Source organism: Ornithodoros turicata, chromosome 2 (assembly GCF_037126465.1).
Source record: "Ornithodoros turicata isolate Travis chromosome 2, ASM3712646v1, whole genome shotgun sequence".
NCBI lineage: Eukaryota > Metazoa > Arthropoda > Arachnida > Ixodida > Argasidae > Ornithodoros > Ornithodoros turicata.
In genome coordinates this window covers 54,385,029-54,410,138 of record NC_088202.1, presented here as the reverse complement: position 1 = coordinate 54,410,138, position 25,110 = coordinate 54,385,029, and the positions used below count along the sequence as shown (strand labels likewise).

At 46.1% G+C, this 25,110-nt stretch overlaps 1 protein-coding gene and 1 non-coding gene across 6 annotated transcripts in view; one reads left to right on the top strand and one right to left on the bottom strand.

The window, feature by feature from the left end:
- LOC135385425 (neprilysin-1-like) overlaps nt 1–10,876 on the bottom strand; it is a 30,531-nt gene extending 19,655 nt beyond the window's left edge. For 2 of the 5 annotated variants that reach the window (XM_064614734.1, XM_064614731.1), the window contains exons 1-3: nt 10,604–10,876; nt 10,328–10,469; nt 6,033–6,193 (exon numbers count right to left, since the gene is read on the bottom strand). In XM_064614734.1, the coding sequence (XP_064470804.1) occupies nt 6,033–6,193; nt 10,328–10,469; nt 10,604–10,606 (306 nt within the window). In that variant the 5' untranslated portion in view covers nt 10,607–10,876. Of the gene's footprint in view, nt 1–6,032; nt 6,194–10,327; nt 10,470–10,603 lie in introns of those variants that run through there. The other 3 variants (XM_064614732.1, XM_064614729.1, XM_064614733.1) reach the window with 3 other exon arrangements.
- Nucleotides 10,877–15,156: 4,280 nt separating this feature from the next.
- On the top strand, nt 15,157–15,320 carry LOC135386470 (U1 spliceosomal RNA). Its single transcript, XR_010420676.1, has one exon. It is a non-coding gene; the product is annotated as a U1 spliceosomal RNA (small nuclear RNA).
- The last annotated feature ends 9,790 nt before the right edge of the window (nt 15,321–25,110 follow it).

Below are 25,110 nucleotides of genomic sequence, written 5' to 3'. Positions count from 1 at the left end.
AATATCATGTATGTGGCGACAACATCAGAACATGGTATCCAATATAACAATGTACTGTCACAGTATGGGACAAAGCACAATACGCACAAAAATAAAAGAACAAACAAATTAAATAAATATAAGAAATAAAAACAACTGAGATTGAGCAAAAATGTGACGTTTATGAAGGTGAACAGCGTAGGCGAAAAAGCCCATGGGTGAAAGAAGACAAATACAGTTGTAGTTGAAAAAGCGTGCGTGAAAAGAATGTGTATGAATATGAGTAACTAATTCATGAAATGGTTCCGTAAGATGATCCGAAAACGTTGGAACGAACGTACTGACTTTAGGTTATCGGGCAAGGCGTTCCATAGTTTGGCAGCAACGAAGGTGAATGTTTGCTTCCCGTAGTTGGTTGTTGTGCGTGGCAGGAGAAAATTACAAGGTGATCTAGATGGAACGACTACTGCAAGACACTGATTGTTGAAGACACCTGACAAATGCTTGTACAGAAGCAGTAGAACGCGGAAATGAAACAGCTGCATGAGTGGCAAAATACGCAGTGATATGAAGAGGTGGCGACTGCTGCATACTGTGGGAGTGAATGTAATGATGCGAATAGCTCTTCTTTGTAAGCGGTTTAGAGATGAGAGATATATGTGGATCCCCATGATGTGATGCAGTAAGAGAGGTGGGGAATGTATGAAAGCGTAATATAATGACACAAGTGTATGGAGTGAAAAAAAATATTTGACCTTGGATAACGCATGAAGGCCGTAAGCCGCACGCTGACATATGTTTGAGATGTGTGCTGTGAACTTGAAATGGGTATCTAACGTTACTCCCAGGAACGTTACCTTGCCAGTAGGTAAAAGAGAGCTACCATTTAGCGTTAAAGTCAGCAGCAGCGGTAGTTTCCTCTGAGGGCTATGGAAGAGAATGAATTCAGTTTTTTTATTATTAATAGTTAGCTTGTTGGTGCGGAATATAATGAATGATATAAAATATTGAATAAACTAGAACTAGTATATTCTCTTTACTCATCATCAGTGATCTTCATTACAAAAGCATATCGTGTTAGACTTCTTTGTTTGCGTTTCACACACTGGGTACACGAGGGCCAAAATGACAAAATCACAACTGTTTCAAGCTCCAAATAGTCCTGTTGCAATTTGAAGACCATATGTGGAGCTGCATTTTTTGGAACATGCTCCACATAACAAGCATGACAAAGTCAGCACTGGATAGCCCATACCCAAGCAGCTTTTCTCACACTGCAGTTGTATTCAACAAAAGCATGTGAGTGCTGGAGAAGGACATTCAGTTTGGCACAACCGCGCCTGCAAATAATCAGAACAATAAAGGAAGAAGCAAACAAACATAGAAGGGCTGTACTTCAAAAAGAGATAAGTCCTGTGTCTCAAGGAGGTGTTACCACTTTCTAAGTAACTTAATTGATTAAGCTTACATCACTACCTGATTAACTGTCCTAACGAGTGTGATCTAATTGCGTGAAGTAATTATTTGGGCTGCTTCGGTGTGTCCATATTTGCGAGGCAAAGCACCGCTGTCGTTTACTAAAAGACTCTTTCTAAGGCGATGCTTGACATAAATCATACTAAACGCATACACGGCTAAAACAACGGCTGTGACTCTACAGAACGATCTCTTTCTGCCATGTGAGTATATCTTTTCCCGGGCCGTTCTTTATGGAACAATTTTTGTCCAGAACGCAGTACGGGATATTATATACATGGTTGTTGTTAATCTCACGTCGTTTCTTATTGAAATATTGGCTGGGAAACGTGCTGTAGTACAATCCCCAGCGCTGCACTGCAGTGACGGTCTAGTTTCGGAATGCAAAACATAACGTAATTAAGAATCGAACGGCAGGACACCTGTGAAACACTGTTAGGATACATCAGTATACTGGCACCTTACAAAATTGTGTGATGACAAACAACGATCAATGCTAGCAGCGCAATAAATACTCACAATCTCTGTTGCCTCCCATTGTTTTCTATGGGCACACACAGCACTTTAGGGCCCACCAACATGGCGGCCCGAAGGCACGCCTCTCCCCCACGAGCCCCTCTCCCATGCGCGATCCAGCCTTTATACATAGAGATCAGTGGTCACAGCACGGTCCATTGATACTCTCTCTGGTCACGAAACTCCGCCGGAGAACAACTGGTCAGGTTTGCCTAGGGAGAACCGCCGCCGCGCGGAGGCGCGCGCGTCGCTACTTGGGGAGAAAACGCCAGCTGATACGGGTAAATGCCTCTTCTTTTGCCCGCGTTTTGATCAGTGTAGACGCTTCTTCCTGAAATCCACGTGCATCCTTAGACTGTGGATAGATTTCGGCTAATCTATGCATGCAGATGTGTTGTGTCCCAGCGTGTCGCTCGGGATATGATAATTCTGGTGAAAAGGTATCGTTTTTCGCGTTGCCGACTGATGCCATAAAGCGAGACAAGTGGAAGCGTTCGATACCCCAGAAAGAGGACTCGCGTTTCAGCTTTGAGTCAAAGTGGACACGTGTATGCGAGAAGCACTTTGACGCATCCGACATTGTCAGAGCGGACGAATTCCTCGTGACACGCGAAGCTCTGAATGACACCGCAAGCAAAGAGAAGGTCACCATGCCTCGCGACAGGTCAAAGCTGTGTCCTGAGGCCGTGCCACGAATTTTTGACGGGTGTCCGCAATACTTGAGCACCGCAAAGCCTAAAAGTCGCGCAACGACGAGGCTGCCAGCAGCGAAACCGTCCTCGAAAAGAAAACGGATGAGTAGTGTTGGTAGAAGCTCGGCGCCTCTCATCGACGTTGGAACAGGAGAACACTGCGTTCAAGACAGACAGCTAGGCGCATCAGAGTAGAATGTGCGTTACTATTCATAGAAGCCCTTTGAAACTTGTCTGTTGTAACATATGACTGCAATGCAGCCAATAAGAGGCCATAATAACACGCATTCATTAATTTATCTTTTCTAGCCTGCAGTAAAACTTGCAACATGTCTGCATACACGTATGTCTGCATAAAAGAAGCAGAACTTGACCGAATAAAGCGGAAGCTGTGGGACACACAATAGAAGCAGTACATCCTGCTGAGAAAGTTGGCACAGGTCCGTGCAACCTTCAAGGTGTCACATGTACCTCACATATATGTTATGTCTGGGTCCTAGCGTTGGATGCAGTGCACACTAAATCCAGAAAACAGCTGACGAGCTTAATTTTTTTTAGATGTCGGCTGCACTCCTTTTCCCGCAAAAAAGAAAAACAAGAAGCTTAACCTGGCTACACCCAGATCACGCCCTGCTGCAGGTGGCAGGAAAGATTCACCACTGTCGGTGAACAGTGCAAATAAGTCTGGCCATCCAAGGCCGTAAGGCATTTGGTCATTTCATGAGTTGCCCTGGAACATTGTTTTTGCCGACTATCATAATTGTTTATGTAAAGCCCAGTCACTCACGGCCATTGATGTTCTGTGATATAAAGTCCTCATTGCCAGTGCCACTGATTGTGATCACTGTTGTTTCACGAATCATAAAATGTATAATACACTCATAAAATGTAGTTGATTAAAATCTCCATGGTGTGGGAAACACGTTGCAATAGCAGTATTGTGGAGTTCGGCTACCTAAAATAGTAAATCTGCAATAAATGAACATTGGGTTCATTGCTGTAGCGCAGGTAAAGTCTTCATTTTTTTCAGACATCAAACGCGATCGAAACACTTACAGTAAAGCGTGTCGATGAGATAACTGCCTAAACATGGCGTTTTTAAGTGACGAAGCGCCGCCGCAAATTTGCGATCAGTCCCATTTGGACGTCGGTATGTGAAAGCCATTTCTCGCTGAAAGTTCTCCTGCGTCCGCAGCCGATTATACTGCTCAGAGAGCTATATATCGCTGCACACCCGTGCACGTGTAAAATAAAACAAATATCAAATACGTTGAACAACATTATTTGATTTGTTGTGCTCAAAACCACCCAAAACGGCTAGCTCAGCCCACGCGCGAACATACGGCTGCGATGCGCCAGACGCGACCGTCACCACCTGCTGCTTATGCGCGCGCCGCCGCGCGGCAGCTCCGGTCCCTTCTAAACCAAGAGACACCAACGGCACTTGGACTAAAAGCCCCACCAAATACAGAAGAAGCCAGCGACATCGCTGAAAGATGCAAGCGCCACCTGGCAAACTGGGAAAGGCGAACAAGGAGCGCCCTGCGCAATCGAATCGACCCCAGGCAACAAGCACTGCAAGCCTCCCCTTCGGATGGACGAACGGAAGCGGAAGCGGACCCGACGGATTCCAAAACCCGGAGAGCCCCGAAACATCCCAGAGGCAGCCCTGACTCCAGTCTGGACCGTTCCTGACCCAGCCTGTGGTATCCTAAGATACCTGTCCTGACTCAAAAGGGAATAGGCAACCCTAAACCTAAACCTAAACCCTAGGCTAACTTTCCGGCGGAGTTTCGTGACCAGAGAGAGTATCGAAGGACCGTGGTCAGAGCTCTGCATATCGTCTATGGGACTCCAATCTCCCCCTTCTCCGCCGGAGAACAGTGCGCGGGCGAGCTAGCTCGCGACAGGGGAAACCGGTTTTGGTCGTAGGGGACGACGATGCGTTCTTGGAAGACGAAACCACGCGACACGATCAGCCCAATCGCGGACACCGAACGGCGGCTCCGGCGCGGAAAAGGAATGCGGTACTCTGTACCCATATTTAGTGACTCTAGGGCAAACCGCGCGTTTCGCAAGTACAAGAAAGAGAGAAGAGCACGTGTGATGTCCTGACGAGTACATTTTGGTGAGATATTTAGCGGAACAGCATATGCATCGTTTGTACAATGTATTTATTCGGTCTGCGCAAATGGCAAAGTCAGAAAAATATTTTGGGGTTCTTTGGGAACTTTGCTTGGGAGGAAGATTTCATCCGGATTTTCCTTTCCCAAATCCACTATAAACGGTACGCGTTGAGGGGGAGGGTTGAACCTCCTCCTCCCCTTTGGCTACGCCTCTGAGTAGCGGTATATCAATTGCGGAACGGCAGCCCCTACACTAAGAGGGACTGAGCACAGCGGAGAGGAGGACGAAAAGGTGCCGGATCCCATAATGAAACCCCGAAGGACGCACAGAGACTTTCCGTTTTTCCTTCTCCTATAGTGCGCTACACGAACCGGCTGCGGCGTTCATTTTTACTTCGTGGCTTTGCTCTGCAACTTCTTAATTTAAACCACCGACAGATTTTCACATAATAATGAAATTAATTTTGTAGACTCATCGAGGCTAGCGCTGACTGTTCAAATGTTACATCTGATTACGTCGTATCGAAAATATGTGTATGCAGTTTTAGAAGGAAAAACGCAAAATTGATTTATATTAGGGATGTGCCAACCGAATCCCAGTGCCGAAAACGGCGAATCGAATCTTTGGAATCCACCAACCGCGTTTGTTTGTTTCTTTTTCAAACTGGCGCCTCCGGAGTCCGCCGAAAGCTTCATGGCAGACGGGTGTTTCCTTCTTTGTTTGTTTACATTGCTCTGGACTGAAAGAGTTCAGGCAGGAGCTGTTACATTACAAGTTTAAAAGTAACATGGGTTTGCTTTCGTCTTTTGCTTAGTTTTATGAAAATAACTCGGGGATTTATGTATTATGTAATTTGTTTTTTCATTAAACAAAGGTATAATATTCTGCTTCAAAACACTTTCACTATAAGTTTTTTTTTCTGACTTTTTAAACTTTTTTTTAAAGAAAGGATGCGAAAGATTCGAGATTTGTAAGATTCGTGGATTCGCGCAACCTTCCTTGGATTCGGATCCGGAGAATCCTGGATTCGTCCCATCTCTGATATAAATTTTAGTCCGTTCTAGGAACTAATTCTGTGCATGTAGGTATGTATCCGTGTACATTAAATAATACATCGTGAGCACGCACAAGCAATAGGTAGCAAATTCAGCGGAAAGTGTTAAAGCGAACACCAAAGGCCCAAGCATTACATCCATCATCGACGTGCTCTACCCAAGAAAAGTGCTTTGCAGTGGTGCCTACACTATACACTCCGCCAATGTGCCTCCAGCGTCCGCATACGTATTCGTAAAAGTCTTCGCAGGGATCCGCAGAGGCGTTGGAGATGACCTCCAGATCGTGGAAGGCCTGTTTGCACGCTTCAGACTGGCACGGGTCGTCCGCATATACATTTTCCCGTTTGCCTGAGAAGAAAGCGTTCGTGCTTATTTTGCTTCGTAGAGCGTTTTGTGCACACAGTGCTCCACAGAGAGTATTTGGAAGATATTTCGGGTATCCTTCCCAGCCCCCTCTAGCACCCCCCCAGCCCCGCACCCCCCAAAATCTTACAGCTCTCTTTCTCAATAGCGAGAAAAAACAAAGGAAATATCGGCCAAAGAGGCACAAAGGACTCAAAATCCAGCGACCACATGCCTTCTCCCCTTCTCACTGGAACCCCGTGGACAAGAGACATCCGGATGCTCTCGGATAAAAAATCCGACCTAAATAGTTGCTTAGAATGCGTATTTAACGGAACAGAACTTACAGAAGTGCATAATCTTCCAATACATTTCACACCTGACTTCAGTGAAACTATCATTCGCAGCATTTTGTTCCCCTCCTAAAACTACTGTAGTATATTGTGATGATGATGAATGGTGTGATTTCATCGACCGCAGAACACTACCTCGTTGCTTACCGTTGATTTGGTGAAAATATAAGAATAAGCCTCAAAGTGAGGGACGAAGTCCATACATCGTTCATTACCCCGTGCTTTTTCTGCCCCGCAAAACACAAAATAATCACGCGCGTTGTCATCTAATGTAACGTATTAATTATTGTACACTCGTTATACACTCATACAGTAAATAAGAAATAACTATGTATAGCCGTGCAGTGCATAAGGCGAGAACAGCTGTCAAGTTGTACACTATACCCGTGTTCGACATAATTAGGCCGCGAAATGTGGCCTGTTAACCATAAGAGAGTAATATACCCCCTGTCACATGGGTTGTCTTAAATGATAATTGAATCCAACTGCCATTGAACTAGGGAGCCTGCATGCGCGTTCTCCTCCACCGTAGTCGTTGACAGGGTGGGGACTTCCTTGTGACGGGTCCACGCCGGCGCCTCGGGGCATCCGCTATTTTAGGTCATACCTTTCCGTCTTTCGTTCGTTTGGCTCATGCCAGTGCACAGCTGTTTTCGTCATGACTTCTACTGGCTTTTGGAACATTTGTGCAACTATAGAGAGCGCAACAACAATCGAAAACGGTGGCGTGAAAACAGATTACAGTGTCAGAAATTTATGCGTGAAACACACGTTTTTTTTTTTGTTTTTTTTATTTCGTGTTAGCGCCGCGAAGCAACTCTGGCTATGAGCGGCGTACAGATGTGGACAGATGGGGAGAGAACAGCAGGAAGGAGTGGGGGACAGGGGGGGGGGGGTTAGTATGCGTCCCTGGGCTGATTTCAAGGGGAACTGTGCCGACATTCGTCTGAAAAGTGGAAACACAAAGTAACGGTGGTTGCACAGGTGCAACAAAACAAAAGTATGTGTTTATCCAAAATGGCATGGCGGAGGGGGGGGGGCGTATGAGCATTATTAAAAGGTCAGTCAGACAGAGGTAGACTTGCTATTCCAAAAGAAAAAAAGAAAAATGAAGGAAAGAAAGGAGAAGCAAAAGATAAACTGAAAAATCGCACACACGGTCACACGACCACGACATATGGGTTCGAAGCGGCGTAAGTATGACGAGCCTTTGATGCACAAAGCGGCAGACTGGCACATAAATTGCAGCCTGACAGTACCAAATTGTAAATGGGAGCACAGCTCACACACGCACAAACAACAAAGAACGAAAATACCGCGCATACTACTCATTAAATGAATACAAATGTGTTGACTCTGAAAGATCACGCGAAGCACACCCACCCTTTACGTCAGAGTGCCAACTTGGCATGATTCTGGTCAACAATGTAAGACCTCATATTAAGTAGCCCCTGTGGATATTAATATTGTGATATTTTCGGAAGATAATCTTTTGGGTGTCGAAAATATGACGTTTTCGAAAGTATGATCCTCTGGATATCTTGTGGGCATCTTCAAATGACATTACACCTTTGGACCATTTCTGAATATCCTCAGAAGATTTATGGTAGTCTGGGATACTGTCTGCTCAGTGCTGTACAGGAAACAAATGGCATAGGGTACTGCCATAGTGTTAGACGCGACACAAGAATGCGAGCAGATTTTCAAAGCAGCATCTGACTCGTGTTATGTTACTAAACTTCGACAGCCGCTTCAGTGATTACACCAACTTATTCAAAGCAACCTCACAAAGGCACTACTATATACCGTTTTGTGATTCCCATACAAGGGTCGTCGTAGCATATTTCTGAAGAAGTTTTCTGGCGTTCGGCTCCAAATGTACCTCAGGTACGGGTACAAAAACAGTCCACAAAGTTCGTACAGCAGCAAAACTTGTGCGGCTGTCAACCTACCATGATAGGGTATATTACACACACACACTCCCCCTTTGCTGTTTTCCAATAAATCTGATATAATCTTGAGCCGTAGTGCACGTCAGTAAGCTGTCCTATAGTCTATTTGTTGTCCATAAGCAGTCCATTTGTTCTCACGTGAAGCCGGATCAGGCAGCGCGAAACAGCATCGGAAATCGCACACGTTTGTTGGTTATGTCCGTCGAGTTGAATACCAAGTCCCAGTAACATTTAATAAAGAGATGAATAAAAACGAGACCACTGTGGTGCGTTTTTGTGAACATACCACGCGCAGAAAAACAAACAGAAAAACAGGGAAGGCTGATAGAGCCTCATAGGTGGGCTATCGCGACGATTGCAACACACTGCTACGGGCGCTGTTTATGACCGAAAATGGCGGGGCGTCCGCCGCTGTCCCCACCCTGTCAACGAAGACGGAGGAGGAGAACGCGCATGCAGGCTCCCTACATTGAACCATGTGCGTAGCGCCATCACGTGTGTCATTTTCTCAAAGAGCATTGCATCCAGATTCCAGAGCTATACTGTGTTTGATAACTAAGTAACAACGTTGTCAATTTTAAGAAGGTAACTAATAACGTACTTAGTGACAAAAATTGGTAACGCGTCACTGCAAGTTACTCGTTCCTATTATTTTGCTTTCTTTTTTTGTTCGCACTGTCACCAACCACGACCACAGATTGTGGTTTTTGCCGCGCATGTGACGGCATTCCACGAGGCTGAAGCACGCGTAAAAATGCACAGTTGATGTTGATGTTGGCGAAAAAAAATAACAGGGGGAAAAATCCACAGTGTTTCAGAACACCCAATGTGCTCTTTGTGTCCCTCCTGTCAAGGATTGACTGCGCTCGCGGCGTTTAGTGCTTTGTCTCTCTATCCGATCCTCTACTCGGGAACTCTTGTCAGTGACCATGTGAGGGCCTCCTCGTGAATGATCTCCGGCTTCTTCTTGAAAATCTCTCTTGCGGATCACAGCCTTCAACCCTGTTCTCTGGTGTACATCTAGTCTAGGACTTATTTGATGCGAAAGAAAAAGAAAAAGCAAAAACGTAGGCGATGCTTTTGTACTTCTGCTGTTGCCTCGTATGCAAATGTAACGTATAGAAGTAACTCGCTACTTCCAAGTAATGAGAACGCGGTCATTTTATTTGTTAGCAACGGGTAACGTACTTAGTTACTATTTCTTCGAAGGAACGAGTAACGAATTTAGTTCCTTTTTTGGGGGGGGGAGGGGGGCATAACGTGTCCAGCTCTGGTTGCATGCAATGCTCCTTGAGAAGTTGACACGTTGAATGCCCGGCGGTGCTACGCACAGGTTCAATGGTAATCGCGTGTGAGAGGGGGTGTATTACTCCACTGCAAAAAATTGTTCTGCAGCTCCGCCAGGTACCTCCTATATGGCTCCTGTAGTTTCAGTGTCGGGTACTACTTGTGGCAAGGCATAATGATGTGGCTCGCTACTGGAGTCAATAGGAAAGATCTTATCTCATGATAGGTTCCAGTTTCTCATGACAGGCTTCAGAATTTCTGAGAAGCACCCTCGGTGGCTGTTGCAACCCGGAGAACAACGAGGGGCTTCCCATTATCATATCAGCCCAGAGATGCGCTATTAGGGAGATTGTCCTTATACACGTTCATTTGCCGTGTTAACTACGTGCACGTCAAGTAACTTGTGAAGCAACTGAAAGGATCACGTCCCTTCAACCGAACCACGTCAGTGGACAAGGGACGGGCGAACGAACATATGCCAAGGTCATTACATAAACCACTGCTATATTACACGCGTAAATGTCGGTAATTGAGGAAAATGACGTTACTCAAAATATGTCCGATGACGACCATGACGATGGTAACGATAGTCATGAAGCCGACCTCCAATACCAAGAACCTTCTCCAGGTGACGCTCACTTCTCGTGGTTCTTCAACCGCACGGAACCGCACTGACGTCTGCGTAACAACCTAACATTCCATATGATACATTACATACCTACAAGCACAAGCGATTAATTCAGCTGAAAGCTCAACTGTGCTATTTATAGCGCTGCAGCTCTGTACCATTATGTTGAGCTATGACTACAAGGAGTACACCTTACCATTGAGATGGTTCTTCTGGTTCGAACAACGTGTTTTTTCTACCACTTCTCCTTTCTCTTCTCCTTCTTCTTCTTCCTCGCGATTTCCGGCCTTGATCCACCAAGGAAGGTAGGCCATGTAGCCCGCCATAGGCCATGTGACGTCCCTCGCCGTAGCCGAAAGGGGACGGAGCACAAAATTAATGAAGAAAAGGGGATACACTACTCAACTTGGGCACCCGCAGAGGCGAGAAGGAATGACACCACGCACAACAAAACATTATTTAATGGACAAAAGTAAACACTACGCCATTATTCAGTTCGTATGATGGATAACACAAATCGCGGCGACAACACACATGATATCAGGCGAACATAGCTTAAATATATGACAATGTCCACTTTAAACTACCGAGTCGGAAACTCGCACGAGAAATGCAAATGGGGGAGACATAACATTGCGGCAAGAGTGACTGACCCTGACTTTGCGCACCCCGACGACACCACATCTTCACCAGGCCATGGACGATGGCGTGGCAGACGAGCTCTGAAGACGACTTCGGCAATGACCTACGCGGCCGGCTTTCCATGCTGTGGCTTTCGGCTGCTGCTTCCGTCGATCTTCATCCGCTATGGTCTCCATTCTTGGTCCACGGCCGGGTCAAACAATAGCGCAGACGGCGACTTGGCGGCAGGCCTACCGTCCCACTTGGAGGCTCGGTCCCAGGAGCTCGGCTACCGCCCTCGTCGACCCGTCTCTTCGCTCGCCACATCGTCGTCGGGTGCACCTCTTTCCGGTCAGTCACCGCCGGCCGGGCCCCTAGGTCCTAACGTCGGTTGCCCGGACGTCAGCGCTGGTGGAAGGAGACTTCAGGGACGAACCCTCAGGTCGAAGGTGGGTTACAGGCATCAAGGCCGCCGCCGTCGTCGATCTCCTTCCGGGCATCCGTCCGGGCTCCCACTCTGGATCACATATCGATGACTCTTCGCTGGTTCCGAAACTTCCGACCCTCGACGCAAACTACGACTGACTGTTTTGGCGACTTTCTCACTCTCTCCTTTCTCTCTTGAAGTCACCCATGTTTTATATGACCTTCCCGCGCCATGTCACAGTCCGGGTCAGTCACGTACGCAAAACCAAAAACACATTAGTCCGACACTGCATTCGAAGAACGCTGTAATTGCCACTGCTTCCGTTAACGTGCAGTTATGCTGCCGTTCACACAAAGCCGCCTCTAGGGGAAACAACACTGTCTAAGGGGGAGCAGATGTCACCCTAATTCCCACGGAGAGACACTGCGTACATGTAAACTAAAGTTTTATAGCTCTCACCTGTGGGGGGAACACGAGCTCTTGCGACCGTTTGAAAGCAACAGGGCGCGCTGTCCCTTTGATGTTAGAAAATTGGAAAACGTCTGTGAAACCGATTTTATCAAGAAGCTCGGACCGTCACAGCCAGAGCTAGAGGCGTACGGACAGTGGTACAGGACATAAAATGAAATTACATGCAATATGCGCGGTAACAAATGAAATGTCATACATGTGTAGTACAGCAAATATTACGCTAGACTACGTTAACTTAAAAGCGGCGATTCAAGAACAAAACAAGCGACGTAAGATGGCACGAACCAACTCCATTTTCCCGTGCGAACTGCCCCAAATGATGGCAACGATGTGAAGTGAATGAATGTGAATTCCCTCCTATGGTAGGACCCAGCCATTATGTCGGGAGACTTTAGAGACATCAGAGCATGACAGCAAGAGGGAGCTGGCACTGAGAAAGAAAGGTAATAATTAATAACTCGGGGCTTTACGTCGCGAGACAACTGCGATTAATTTTGCCCACCTGAAGGTTCTTTAACGGCACACCACATTTAACGGAAGACGACGTGTTTGAGCAATTTGTACCCTTCAGCCAAGTTGCCACCGCCCTGGGCCGGGTTTGAACCCGCGACCTTAGGATCAGCACGCGGACACGCTACCGGCTGAGCCACCGAGGGTGGCGAGAGAGAAAGGTATACTTAAAGTTAGAAACCGAAAACGTGCGTACGGACCTCAAGATATATCACATCATCTAGTGTATATTTGGGAAGGTGGTGAGAGGCGAAGTGCCTTTCTCTTCGTGGTAAAGAGTTTTCCTTGATTCATAAAAGTTGAAAAACAGAACACGGCAAGATTCCAGTAGAAGACGCATGTATATCGTTTACACGTGTTTAAGTAGGGCATTCCTATGCATTCGGACGCGAATGCTGTAATGTCGATCAATGACTTCGCAGCCCTTCTGTTTAGATATTCAACGTGATGGTTGTAGTTCAGCAAAACAACAACAACAACTTTATTTTGGTGATGATGATAGGGGGCGTTTTACTCCCAGAGGCGATAATCCACCCCATTGTTCACGGTAATTTGATGAACCTCATCACAGTGAGAACCGAAGTCCTACGTTCTCCAAAAACGTTAGCGGTGCTTTTAGGGCGGAATGTTTGCGGGCTGGATTTCACCATAGACCAAGGCAATTTTGTCACAACCAGAGGGCGAGCTTCTAGCTGATTTAGGGACATTGTAAGTATGGTCCTGAATGGTTGCCACTGCGGGCAACGGTGAAGGATGTGTTCTAGACTTTTCACCTCACCGCAGTGACGGCATCTTCTAGAGTCAACTTGTCAGAAGCGGTAAGGCTGACGCCACTCACCTTACAGAACCGTTCTGTGTGTATGGTTCGTTTTCGTTTCCTCCCCTAGCTCAGCTAGGGACGTGTTTCTACATTCAGTAAGCCAGCTGGCTTGCCCCATATTCATTTCTGCACATGTCTTCATCGGTGGTGTGACATAACGAGGTTACTGCACGTAGCAGAAAAACAGGATGGAATTCAGAAATGGCTAAATTTCCAGAAATGCATAACAATAGGGAGAGGATGTAATTCGGCGCAAATTCAAACGTACTTCAAGGCTCGATTTTTCCAGAGACACGACACATAGCCTGCGAAAACAACAGGCCCCTGCATTGGAAGCGCTTTTTCAATGAGATAAGTGCACGGAAGAACACAGTAAAACAGAACATAGGTAAAATAACATGATTTTTGTGTAATAACGGCACGCATCCGTGAAAGGCATCATCGGAATTAAAACTTGGTAAATTCTGAATGTATGGTGAATACGGAACGGAAGAAATAGTCTCTGGCTGTAATTTTTCGTTTCCTTTTGCACCGCCGAATAGAATGCGCATCGAGTTGCCCGTGCACCGAAGTGTCCGCTCTCCGTTCACCGAAACGTCCGTGCTCTGAAATGTCCGTGCACCGAAATGTCCGGTTCCCCTGTACTTGGAGTAACTGTTCCACGAAACGGTCTTCAGTCCGCAAAGTTTGGTATATCCGCCCTGAAGAGGGCTATTCGTGCAGGTGGCTACTTGTAACCGGACACCGGGCGCAGAGACAGAAGAGAGCTCCCTGTTTCACTTCAGACGGACCCTCCTTCCCCTATTTTCTGTATGCAGTCATCGGTCAACCTTCGATTTATGAACGGCATGCGTTCCTCGGAAAATCGCTCATAAAACCAGGGATTCACAAAACTTCACACAGAGTCGGGGACCTGAAAGTCTTAGAATGACAGGAACTGCATTCTGTCATTTTATAACATTAATTTAATTTACAGTTAGCGGTACTGATTATTTATTCGCGAAAATAGTTTGAAAGTATGCCCTGAGTGACAAAAAGGTAGCGGGCAAAGCACCGTTGATCACATCACAACGCCCTTCTTATCGAGCTTTTTTATTACAATTTTCTTTTCGGAATATTTTATTGGCAGTTACACGCTCCACAATAAGAAATTCGATTTACGTCTATTCATCTGTGGAAGACAAGAGGACGAGCGAGGAAAACGCTTTACAAGAGAACAGCCAGCCAGTATAGTATACCCATAATTTCTGAGGGGTTGTTGGGCTCCGAAAGAGGGTTTACGTTGTCTGTCTTTACGTCAGTCTGTACGCCGCTCATAGCCACAGCTGCTTCGCGGCGCTAACACGGAATTTAAAAAAAAAGCAGGCAAAACTTGGGACCTCCAGGTAAACGAAAAAAACAAACAAAAGGGAACGTTAGGCGCACGCACCTGCACTTCGAGCTTTGCACCTGCAACAGTCCTGCTGCCTGCTGCGCTCTGAACGCGTATGCGCCGGCACTGTTACTTTACCTTTAGTTATTATTTATTTATTTATTGTTATTTATGATTTATGTATTTGTTTGTATTATTTATTATCATTATTAATGCTGTTAGTTAGTTAGTTATTGGTTATTTAGACTTTAGTTAAGTTTGGGCGCTTTTTCAACAAATCCGAGATTTTTACGTCGGGCTCTCGTCTGGTAACGAGGCTGTCTTAATGGCTGGTTCAGGATTACGCTGCTTAAAATCCAATAGTTTAAATAAGAAACAAAAGGACCAGGACAAAGGAAATCTTCCTACATAGCATATTTAGAACTGAGGCGTTGTGGCTATATTCTTTTTCCCCCTGCTACTACGCCAAACTCCTCTCGCTCTGTACGCGGTGCTCCCGTAGGGGTGGCTCGCGACGCAAACGCAGGCATACTTACCTGGTGTCGGGTAGCCTGTGATCATTGAGGCAGGCTCCCCGGGAGGAGGCTAAGGCATTGCACTTCGTCTTGGTTGAAACCCGCCACTTCCCCAAATCGGGGTAGCTGGGACATGCAATTTTTGGTAGTGGGGGCTTGCGTACGCGCTCGCCCCCTTTCGTATTGAACAAAAAGCAGAGTAGTGCCAATGTACAATGTAGTGCAATGCAAAAGTGTCAATGCACACAGTACTATTTTTGAACCGTGATGTGGGCAAGCTTACAGTTGGCAATACAAAAGCAGAGTATTGTAGTATTTCGTTGTGCCGAAGGGATAAGGAAATTCCTCCGTGTGTGTTGCATGACACCAGTAATACACTTCGTGGAAAACTAAAAAGTAACTGAGTTACAGTTTATCTGCCAAAAATAGTAACTAAGTAACAGTTATAGTCACTTTCTTGGTGGAATAACTAGTTACAGTTACTGACAGAGAAAGTAACTTAGTTACATTACAGTTGCTTTTTATGAAAATGACCATGAGAGGGTGATACAATTGCTAAAAACATACATTTATTTACAGTAACTGGAGTGCGATAAAAGTTGTCTTGCACTTGACCAGAAGCAGTATAAGTTAGTACGCGGTTAGCCCACATGGAAAAATACGACATGTGCATGCGACCTGGCGCATCGCGGTGAAAAAGAAGAGCACGGTGACACGCACGCGTTTCGTAGCGTGTAGAGAGAGAGAGACATACACAAGAACAAGAAACTCTCCTCAAGATGCTTTTTCAGGTTTGAAGTTGACGTCTTGCTTATTCCATAGCTTGTTACAATTAAATTATTCTCGTCCTTCCATGATAAAAACTCGAAGGTTGCTTCGTAGAGCGGCCACGGAAGCTTATGATAGCAGCAACCGGAGCATTAGCTGTTGGCCTGGTCGGAGCGCAAGTGAGCTGACCGGAAAGTTTCTCTTTGTGCATAATCATTTCCTTGTTCATGTCCACAGAAGGCAGGATCCTGTGCTAGGGCAGTGACACTATTACTCACATATGACTCACTCCGACCGTTGAGGGTCACTAACTTCAAATAACTTCTGTTCACAAAGCTGGAATCCCTTGCTTGTTCAAGAGCCCGAGGACGGGGCACATACCGATTACGGATAAAAGGAAGGAAGACACTGTTAGGGGGAGGTAGGGGAATGTAGGGTAAAGAAAAAAAGGAACAACATTTATTCGAGTAACTAGTTACATTTGACAGTTACATTCATAGAAATAGTAACTAGTTACAGTTACAAGTTAAAGTAACTTAGCTACTACCAAAGACTGGTTAATGATGGACTTTCTCACGTTCAGCACGATTTACAGCGAGAGCTGTTAAAAAGGTTTCAGGAGCTCCCTGTGTCTGTGCAACAAAAACCTCCTTGCGGGGCAGGGGAATCAAAAAAGGAAGCACACGTTAAGGAGTTTTAGCATATCGGAAGCGTTCAGGGAAACAAACCTAAACCAAACGGGAAGCTTTGAAATCCAAGATCAGCAACGTGATGCCAGCCACTTTACATGAATCAAGTGCTTGGCGTATCATATTTTCGGAACCGTTGTGGTAAAGGCCTTCAAATCTGCTAAATCTATTCTAGTCCTCTTAAACCTCCCTACTGAACCGGTGCCGCGATAAGTAAACAAAATGGGGTGGGCAGTGTGGCAACACAGGGACATTGACGCCCCAAAAGCGCATTTTTCGCATTACCTTGGTTCCCTGACGCCTGCACCATTTCGATAAGTAAGGGTTGAACGTGATGAGCTACGGAAATGTTGAACTGAGGAGAAACTAATAACTGCAACAGACGATTGTAAAAGATGCGCGCGGCGCAAAGCAGCATGGGAACTTTGAGGGATATTGCTCTGTCGTCTGCTTCGGTTATGGCTGCTTCACCTGCTTCGACTCGCAATCTCGTAATGCTGTAAAACGTTCTAAGTTCCTATGAGCCCTTGCTTGCCACAGGTGACTTCCGCTTCGATGCGAATACATGACAGGTGCTTGCTTTACCAAAAAAGGTCTATTAATACCGTTTCTGCAAACATGTCACAACCATTTTACAAACAAATTTGCAGACCGTCACGGAAACTGCTGCGACATTTAGCGGCAATGCCAAACGTTCCGTCAGCGTCAGCAAAAGCCACTATAACAGCTGCCGCTGAAAATCGCAACAGCTTCCGTGAGCATCTGCAAATTTTTTCGACGACTGACGTATTTCTGCAGATTGAGGTTATGTTTCATAGCAGCGACACTGGCGGTGTGGTTTTATACGGAATGTGAATCTCGCTGCCCTGTTTTGTACTGTTACTACTGAGTTCGAGAATGTGCTGTGATCAGTATCCCACACGTAGGCTGCATATTCCAACTTCGGAAGGACTAGTGACTTGAAGGACTATCATTGTGTTGACCAACTGTGGGCTCGTGGTTCCTACACTTTCACACCGTTTTCTAAGAAGTGCAGCGATTGCTATTGAATTACTCCACGTTGCACCAAAAGGGACACCGCTAATGTTTCAGTATTTGTAGTAATAATCTGTACACAGACGTGTGACGTTAATATTTGGGGAAGGTGGGGCAAAGCGGTGATACTAACGTTCAATATTTTTTTCGACCTCTTCACAAACAGTAAGGTGAACCTTTTTTGCGCTCAGATGGAAGCTCAGTCCTTCGGCCATGCACCACTAGCCGGCCAGAGTGACCTCTATTGCAGATGTCCCACAAAATAGAAAATTGCAAGGCAACCGAAATTTCTCGCTTTGCCCCACCAGGAGGGCGAAGTGGAAAATGTTCAGGGGCAAAGTGGAATGTACTTCAAAGCAACAAAAACTCTATGGTATCGTTTTACAGGCAGCTGTCACAAACGTAGATATGACTGTCCCGAAGCTCTGCACGCAGTTCTCGTGGGCCCACAGGTGGCACTTACTGCACTGGATCCACTGCTCGCGTGGTCGAGACAGCATTCCAGTTTTGTTGATTGGTTTTTCTTCTGTACACTCGAACCATATTCTGAAATTCAGGATAAACGAAATGAACTAAAAACACGCAAAAAAACTAGGGAGAACACTCTGTATCAACGCACAAAGCGAGCGCGCCTACTCCGAAGCATTTTCCGCTTTAAGCCCCTCCACTTTGCCCCCAGGGTAGGTATCGAAGAAAAAACGCCACGTGTCTCGTAAAATCTGCAGCCGTCAAAATTTGACCCTCTAAAATCACCACCGGGGACGGCCACAACAATTACAACTCGTACTTGTGCATGGATTAGCGTCTCCTTACCGGCTACAGGGTTTCTGCGCCGAGTCTACATTTTAGTGAAAGCTCATGGAGGAAGGAAACACAAGGAGCGGCTCTTCCCTCTAGACCAGAGCCGTATATTAAAAGGGAGTCTGGCCATTGGGAGGAGTCACAAAAAGAGGCTCGACCTGTCAATCACTGTTTCGCTCCACTGATTGGTTTGCTTTTTAGCAAGGGGGCCGCCATGACAGCTCACTGCCACCCAAAATGGCGACGAAAACAAACACAGTGAAGCGGAGATTTCGTGACAAAAAATTTTCACAGACTACTCTGATTTTACGCTGCAAATGTACATCCTCATATGCGTTTCTCGGAAATCAGTTTCAACTGATACTCACCCATCGATATCTAAACGAAAATAATGCGTTTGTACGCCTCCCAAACCTTCTGGAAAGAAGAGATCAGGTCCCCCCTCAAGTCCTCCGAGCCCATTTTCATGCTCTGGTAGACGCGAAGTTTTCTACATTTAGGGCAGCATATACTGATGGCGCATCCCGAAACAACAAGTCCGCCTCAGCCTTCGTCATTCCATCCGAAGGCGTCGTGCACGGAAGACGCCTCTCACATCCAACCTTCTCCACAGCTGCGGAACTCTATGCCATCCTTTTCTTTCTACAACACATCGCTGATTTTCCATCCCGGGAATGGGCAGTCTTTACAGACTCCAAATCTGCCCTTCAAGCAATTGAAAATTTAGGCATACGAGGCCCATCCGCACCCCTAGTCACAGACGTGCTAATGGCTTACCACACTATCTACGCCGCAGGCCACAGGCTAGTTCTCCAGTGGGTTCCAGCCCATTGTGGTGTCGTGGGGAACGAGCAGGCCGACAGCGCCGCAGAAGCAGCACTCTCGTATCGGAAACGGACCCGTATTGTTCTGCTGAGAGTTGACCACCGTTCCATTCTGCGACGCCTAGTGACACCCCTGGCTTCCCGCCAACGGACAACCGACATTCTTCCCCCCTCTATGTTGAACAGAGTTGATCCCACGCTCGCTTTCCGCATGCCACGAAACACCTCTCGTCAAGATGCTGCATTAATCCATCGAATGCGCCTCGATGTGGCCTTTGCAGCTCAGTGGCGTTACCGCTTGAGACAAGTTGACTCTCCCACCTGCTGCCACTGTGGTGCTCTTGAGGATCTGGAGAACATTCTTCTTCATTGCCCTCATTACGAACCTTCCCGAACCACACTCTCCGAGTCTCTTCGTCAGCTGGACTCTCGCCCTTTCTCCCTATCGAAATTGCTTGGTCCCTGGCCCAATCCAGCCCAGCAACGCTCTGCGCTCAAAGCTCTTCTGACATTTCTGGACACCATCGGACTTCGATCGTTATTGTGAAGGGGCTCGTTATTTTATTCCCCCCATTCCATCCAGCAATGGGGTAGAGTATCGCCTGTGGCGATGAAACTCCCCACTCTCCAAGGTCGAAAATAAAGTTGTTGTTGTTGTTGCAGCGTAAAATCAGGTTAATATGTGAAAATTTTTTGTCACGAAATCCCCTCTTCACTGTGTTTGTTTTGGTCGCCATTTTGGGTGGCAGTATGGTGTCATGGCGACCCCCTTGGTAAAAAGCAATCCAATCAGAGGAGCGAAACTGTGATTGACAGGTCGAGCCTCTTTTTGTGACTCCTCCCAATGGCCAGACTCCCTTTTAATATACGGCTCTGCTCTAGACTAGCGTAGCCACCCTCTAGCGGTCGCTCGAGTCAAAATCGCCATTGCTTCATGTCCACCACGTGATCCCCTCTAAAGTTTCGGTTTTGCAAAGCTTTGTTTCTCGCGCTGCTCTCCGTATGATTTTGCTTTTTGGAAGTAATCTATTGGGAAAATATGTGAGCACCGTCGTAGAAACGACGTATGGTAATGTGTTCCTGTCCCGGCTGCGGCTCTCGAACTGAAACAGCTCTGTTACGGGAACGCGTTTTGTTCGTAAGTACACGGTAACTTGCTTTAGTCGCCCGTGTGTCTTCGAGTCATCTTGAATTGTTCATTTAGGACCTCAAACTCTGCCGCAGATTCATTTCATATCTTCTGTTGTTGTGCAAATCTGATTAATGGAACGACATTCTCTACCACTTAGTCAAGAAAAGCACATACGTTGGAAGTAACCGTTGCCACACGTGATGTTTCCGGTTCCGCGTACTTCTTTTGCGTTCTGCACACTGTGACTGGTCTTCTAATTGAACAGTAAACATTTGAACACAGAGAAATAAAGTGCAAGCACGCGTTCAACGTAATACTGCCATCTGAACTGCGACACAACTACCAGCTCGCGTCGTCTGCTTTGCTGGAGCCATGCTGTCTGTAGGGTCACGTGAGCGGTCACGTGGTAGACAGGAGCATCCCAGTATGCAATGCGAGGCCGGCTACGCTCGTCCCGATAGAAAACTGCATGGAAAACTGTCGGAGGGGCCGCTCCCTGTGTTTCCTTTCTCCATGTGAAAGCTACAAGAACACGTTTACACTTACCGACAACATGAAACTTTGACGGCCGCCATGAAACTGTGTCCCCATGTGTAATCAGTGCTGTTCGATGAGCGTACCAAGTTCGGTGGTGGTGGCGCCACTAACGCGCGAGAAAACGAATTATTTCGCTCTGCCCCCCCCCCCCCTCTCTACTTTACCCCGCTTTTCCCTACTTGACTGCAACAACATTTGAAGTTGCGATGTGTCGAGCTTGTGACTATAATTCACGAGGAATACACGTTTGATCGATATATGCACCTTTAACTGCGGAGCGCTTGCTGCATATAGGGACTGTGCGAGAAACCGCCAGTGCGCAGAGCCGATATTGCTTCCGGTATGACGAGTCTCACAGTGAGAACAGAAGTTCTACGGAGTCCAAACGGTTTAGTATTTACGCACCGACCATTTCACAGCTGTCGTCCCGCAAGCCTACGGCGGTAGCCGAGGTAAAACCCATACTTTCTTCTTTGAGGATCTCTTTAGCGTTATTGTATCTGAAGATACTGGAAAAACTGCATTACAAGTTCAGGCAATAAGTTGTGACCCCACGTGTTTATTTGTATGGATAAAACGGACGCACGATGTAAATTTCAGTGACGAAGCTGTGTGTGTGCAAAGACGACGAATGGAATACAAGACTCAGTCAAAAACAACATACATATGGCTGGAGTCAGAGGAATACACGTATATAGCCTTCGCTAGCAAGCCATGATTTTGTGAGGAGTCAAATAACCATCGTCTCGACGTATCACTTGCAGGTGTTTTGACCGGACACACGCGAGTGGCTGTTGTCCTTCCGTACTGTTAGATGCATTATAAATACGATGGTTGCTTCTGTGCAGTTTGTGTCCATTCTCTTCGTTCTCGCCCCAGAAAGGTTCTACATTATTTGCACTTCGAAAATTAGCCCTTCTAATTACGGCGGTCGCCACGCAAGCTACGGTTTCACTTGAGAATGCATAGAACGAGCGGCGTGGTATCACGTCGGATACGTCCATGACCGCCACTGGCGGCGCTGTCGCGACGGAGCAGCGCCCCCCCCCCCCCCTTTAGGTGTCGCATGGTCCCTATAAAGAAAAAATATCCCGATGAAACCCGATTTCACCGCGAATTGGGGATTTTAAGGGGGCACTAAAATGCATAAACAAGTTCACATCAAATTACGTTACACGCTATGTTAAGTTCGTACTTGTTATCATAATTTAAAACTTCGATTCCGTTAAGAGCTACAATCAAAATTATACCGGACTCTTTTTTGACTCGACGGCGCTAAGCAGTGAACGATGCTTCAGCTCGTGCATCGGTGTTTTTAGTCCAAACCGCGCGTGCCACGCCATGAAGCAGTCCCAGTGACACACATTATTATTATTTATTAATACTGTGGGCCCTACCGGGCCGTTACAGGAGAGCCACATGTTCAATTATGCAGCAAAGCACACACATATAACATATCAGTACACCAAGAAAACGCTTTAAACATCTATACACACAATTCTTCCCAATATTTCTACATGCTACACTACACTTTCTAACAGCCGAGTAAACACAGTATCGTTACATACATCACCAAGCAGAGGAACTGGCAACCGGTTCCACTCCTCCAGCGTTCTCACAAAGAAGGAGAACTTGAATACGTCTATACTCTACTCTGATATGGCTTTAATGTATGCTGATGAACTGACCGTAACGGTCTTTCTTGTAGCTTTGGAGACATATAGCGAGTAGCATCAACACCCAGCTGACCAGTATAAATCGCATAAAACATTTTAAGTTGATTAAGTTTCCTACGTTTCTTGAGGGTATCAAGGTTTGCACGATTTCTCAACTGAGTTACGGATGTAAGCCTACTGTATGCAGAAAATATAAATCTTAACGCCTTATTTTGTACGCTTTCTAATTTATCAATGCGCTTTTTTTGTGTGTGGGTCCCACACGTTGCTGGCATATTCTAACGACGGTCTAAGTATTGACTTGTACGCCAATAATTTAACATTAGAAGACGAGTTAGAGAGCTTTCGCCTTAACATAAATAACTTGCGCATTGCAGATGAACAAATAGCGTCAAGGTCACTTCCCCAGTCCATTCTACGAGGGGCGTTCAAGTCAAACCGGGACTTTTCATTTTTCGCAAAAGTAAAATGAACTTACAGGCGAGAAGTTTTATTTTTCAACGTAATCTCCAGCTGCACTAATGCACTTGTCCCAGCGTTTCACGAGGGCTTGAATGCCAGCAGCGTAGAAATCCTTACCGGCGGGTAGCAGCCATGATTGGACCGCATTCTTGACCTCGTCGTCGCAGCTGAAGTGGCAGCCCCCAAGGAACGCCTTCAGTGGACCGCAGAGATGGAAATCGCTGGGGGCGAGGTCTGAACATGTAAGGGGGATGAGGCAGCAACTCCCAGCCATGTTCCTGTAAGGTGCCTGTCGTGAGATGTTCGGTATGCGGGCGTGCATTGTCCTGTAGGAGGAGGACTCCTTTGGTGATGAGGCCCGGCTCTCCGAAACTGGATGTGTTCATGAATGATAGTGTTCAACGTTCCCACAGAAAGGTCCGTCTTTCGAGCCAGTTCGAGACATGTTATCCGTCGGTTCTTGAGGATCAGGCGCTTCACAAGTTGGATGTTCTCAGGAACTCTGACACTGGGCTCTGAGCTGTCCCGGCCGGGATCGTCCTGCACTGATGTACGACCGTCTCGGAACCGTCTGCACCACTCAAACGCTTTGCTGCGGCTAAGTGTATCGTGGCCATACTGATCCTGAAGTCTTCTGTGAATTTCAGATGACTTTACGCCTTCATTCACGAGAAACTTCATGACAATTCGCTGTTTGATATGCGCGCTCACCTCGTTGTCGGCCATCTTGTCCAGCACGTGTCTTCTGTTTTGCACAAACCTTGGACCACCACGTGGAGAACGCGGAGGCCTGTCGCGTGTGAAAATGACGAAAAAGAAGTAGCGCGAGCCATTTTTACACTCGGGAGAAAGAAAGTCCCGGTTTGACTTGAACACCCCTCGTACTTGTAATTGTTACCTCCAAATACTTAAAAGCCAACACTTCATTTAAACAAGTTTCTGGGGCCCTATACCGAAACGAGAGATGTGAACTTTGATTTAAAGTAATATGGCAATAGGAACTTTTACTAAAATTAATATTCATATCCCAAGTATTACACCAACTGACGATGGATAGGAAGGCAGCATTGAGCGTTTCCTGATCACTTTTGCTTTCAACTGGACAATAAATTAAACAATCGTCAGCAAATAGCTTCAGTTGGATAGGTTCTAAAATACAATCAGCCGTATCGTTTACATATAACAAAAATAATAATGGGCCTAGCACTGACCCCTGTGGTACCCCTGAATAAACCGAAAGAACGCTAGAGAAGTGGGAATCAACATTTCACATATGGGGTACGCTTGCTCAAATACAAGTACAACCAATGCAGTAAAGTATCACTAAACACGTAGCAACGTAATTTTTGCAAGAGTTTGCTGTGCTGAACCTTGTCAAACGCTTTTTGTAGGTCAATAGATATAACATCAGTTTGTCCTTTATGATTTATAGTGCCACAGAGATCATGAACTGTCTCCGCAAGTTGTGTGACAGTGGATCGTTTTTTACGAAACCCATGTTGATGTTTATAAATCAGTTGGTGTTTTTTCAAGAAAAGCGGACGCGTGTTTATATACCAAGTGCTCCAGTATTTTACAACAAATGCTGGTCAAAGATATGTGACGGTAATTTGTAAGATCAGCCCTGGATCCGGATTTGTGCAGTGGGATAACACAACCAGCCAGTCATCAGGGACCACTCCAGTATTTAAGGACTTAGAAAATATGGGTGTAAGAAAGTAAGACATCCATTGAGCGTACCTGTTAAGAAAAGTGATAGGTATGTGATCCGGTCCTACAGCCTTCTTTGTATCCAAGTTTAATAATAAATTCAAGACACCCTCGCGGGAAACTATTAACTTATCCATTACTACATCAATCTTCTGAGTTAGATCTTGGCTGCATCGGCCAACATCACGATTCAAGACACTTTGAAAATAAGAGTTAAATTCGTCAGCGATGCTCGTCTTCTCAGATATGGACTTTCCATTGCGTATTATATTACCTATAGACTGATTTTCCCAATTCCCAGTAATTCCAAAACTTACTTGGAGAACCCTTTAT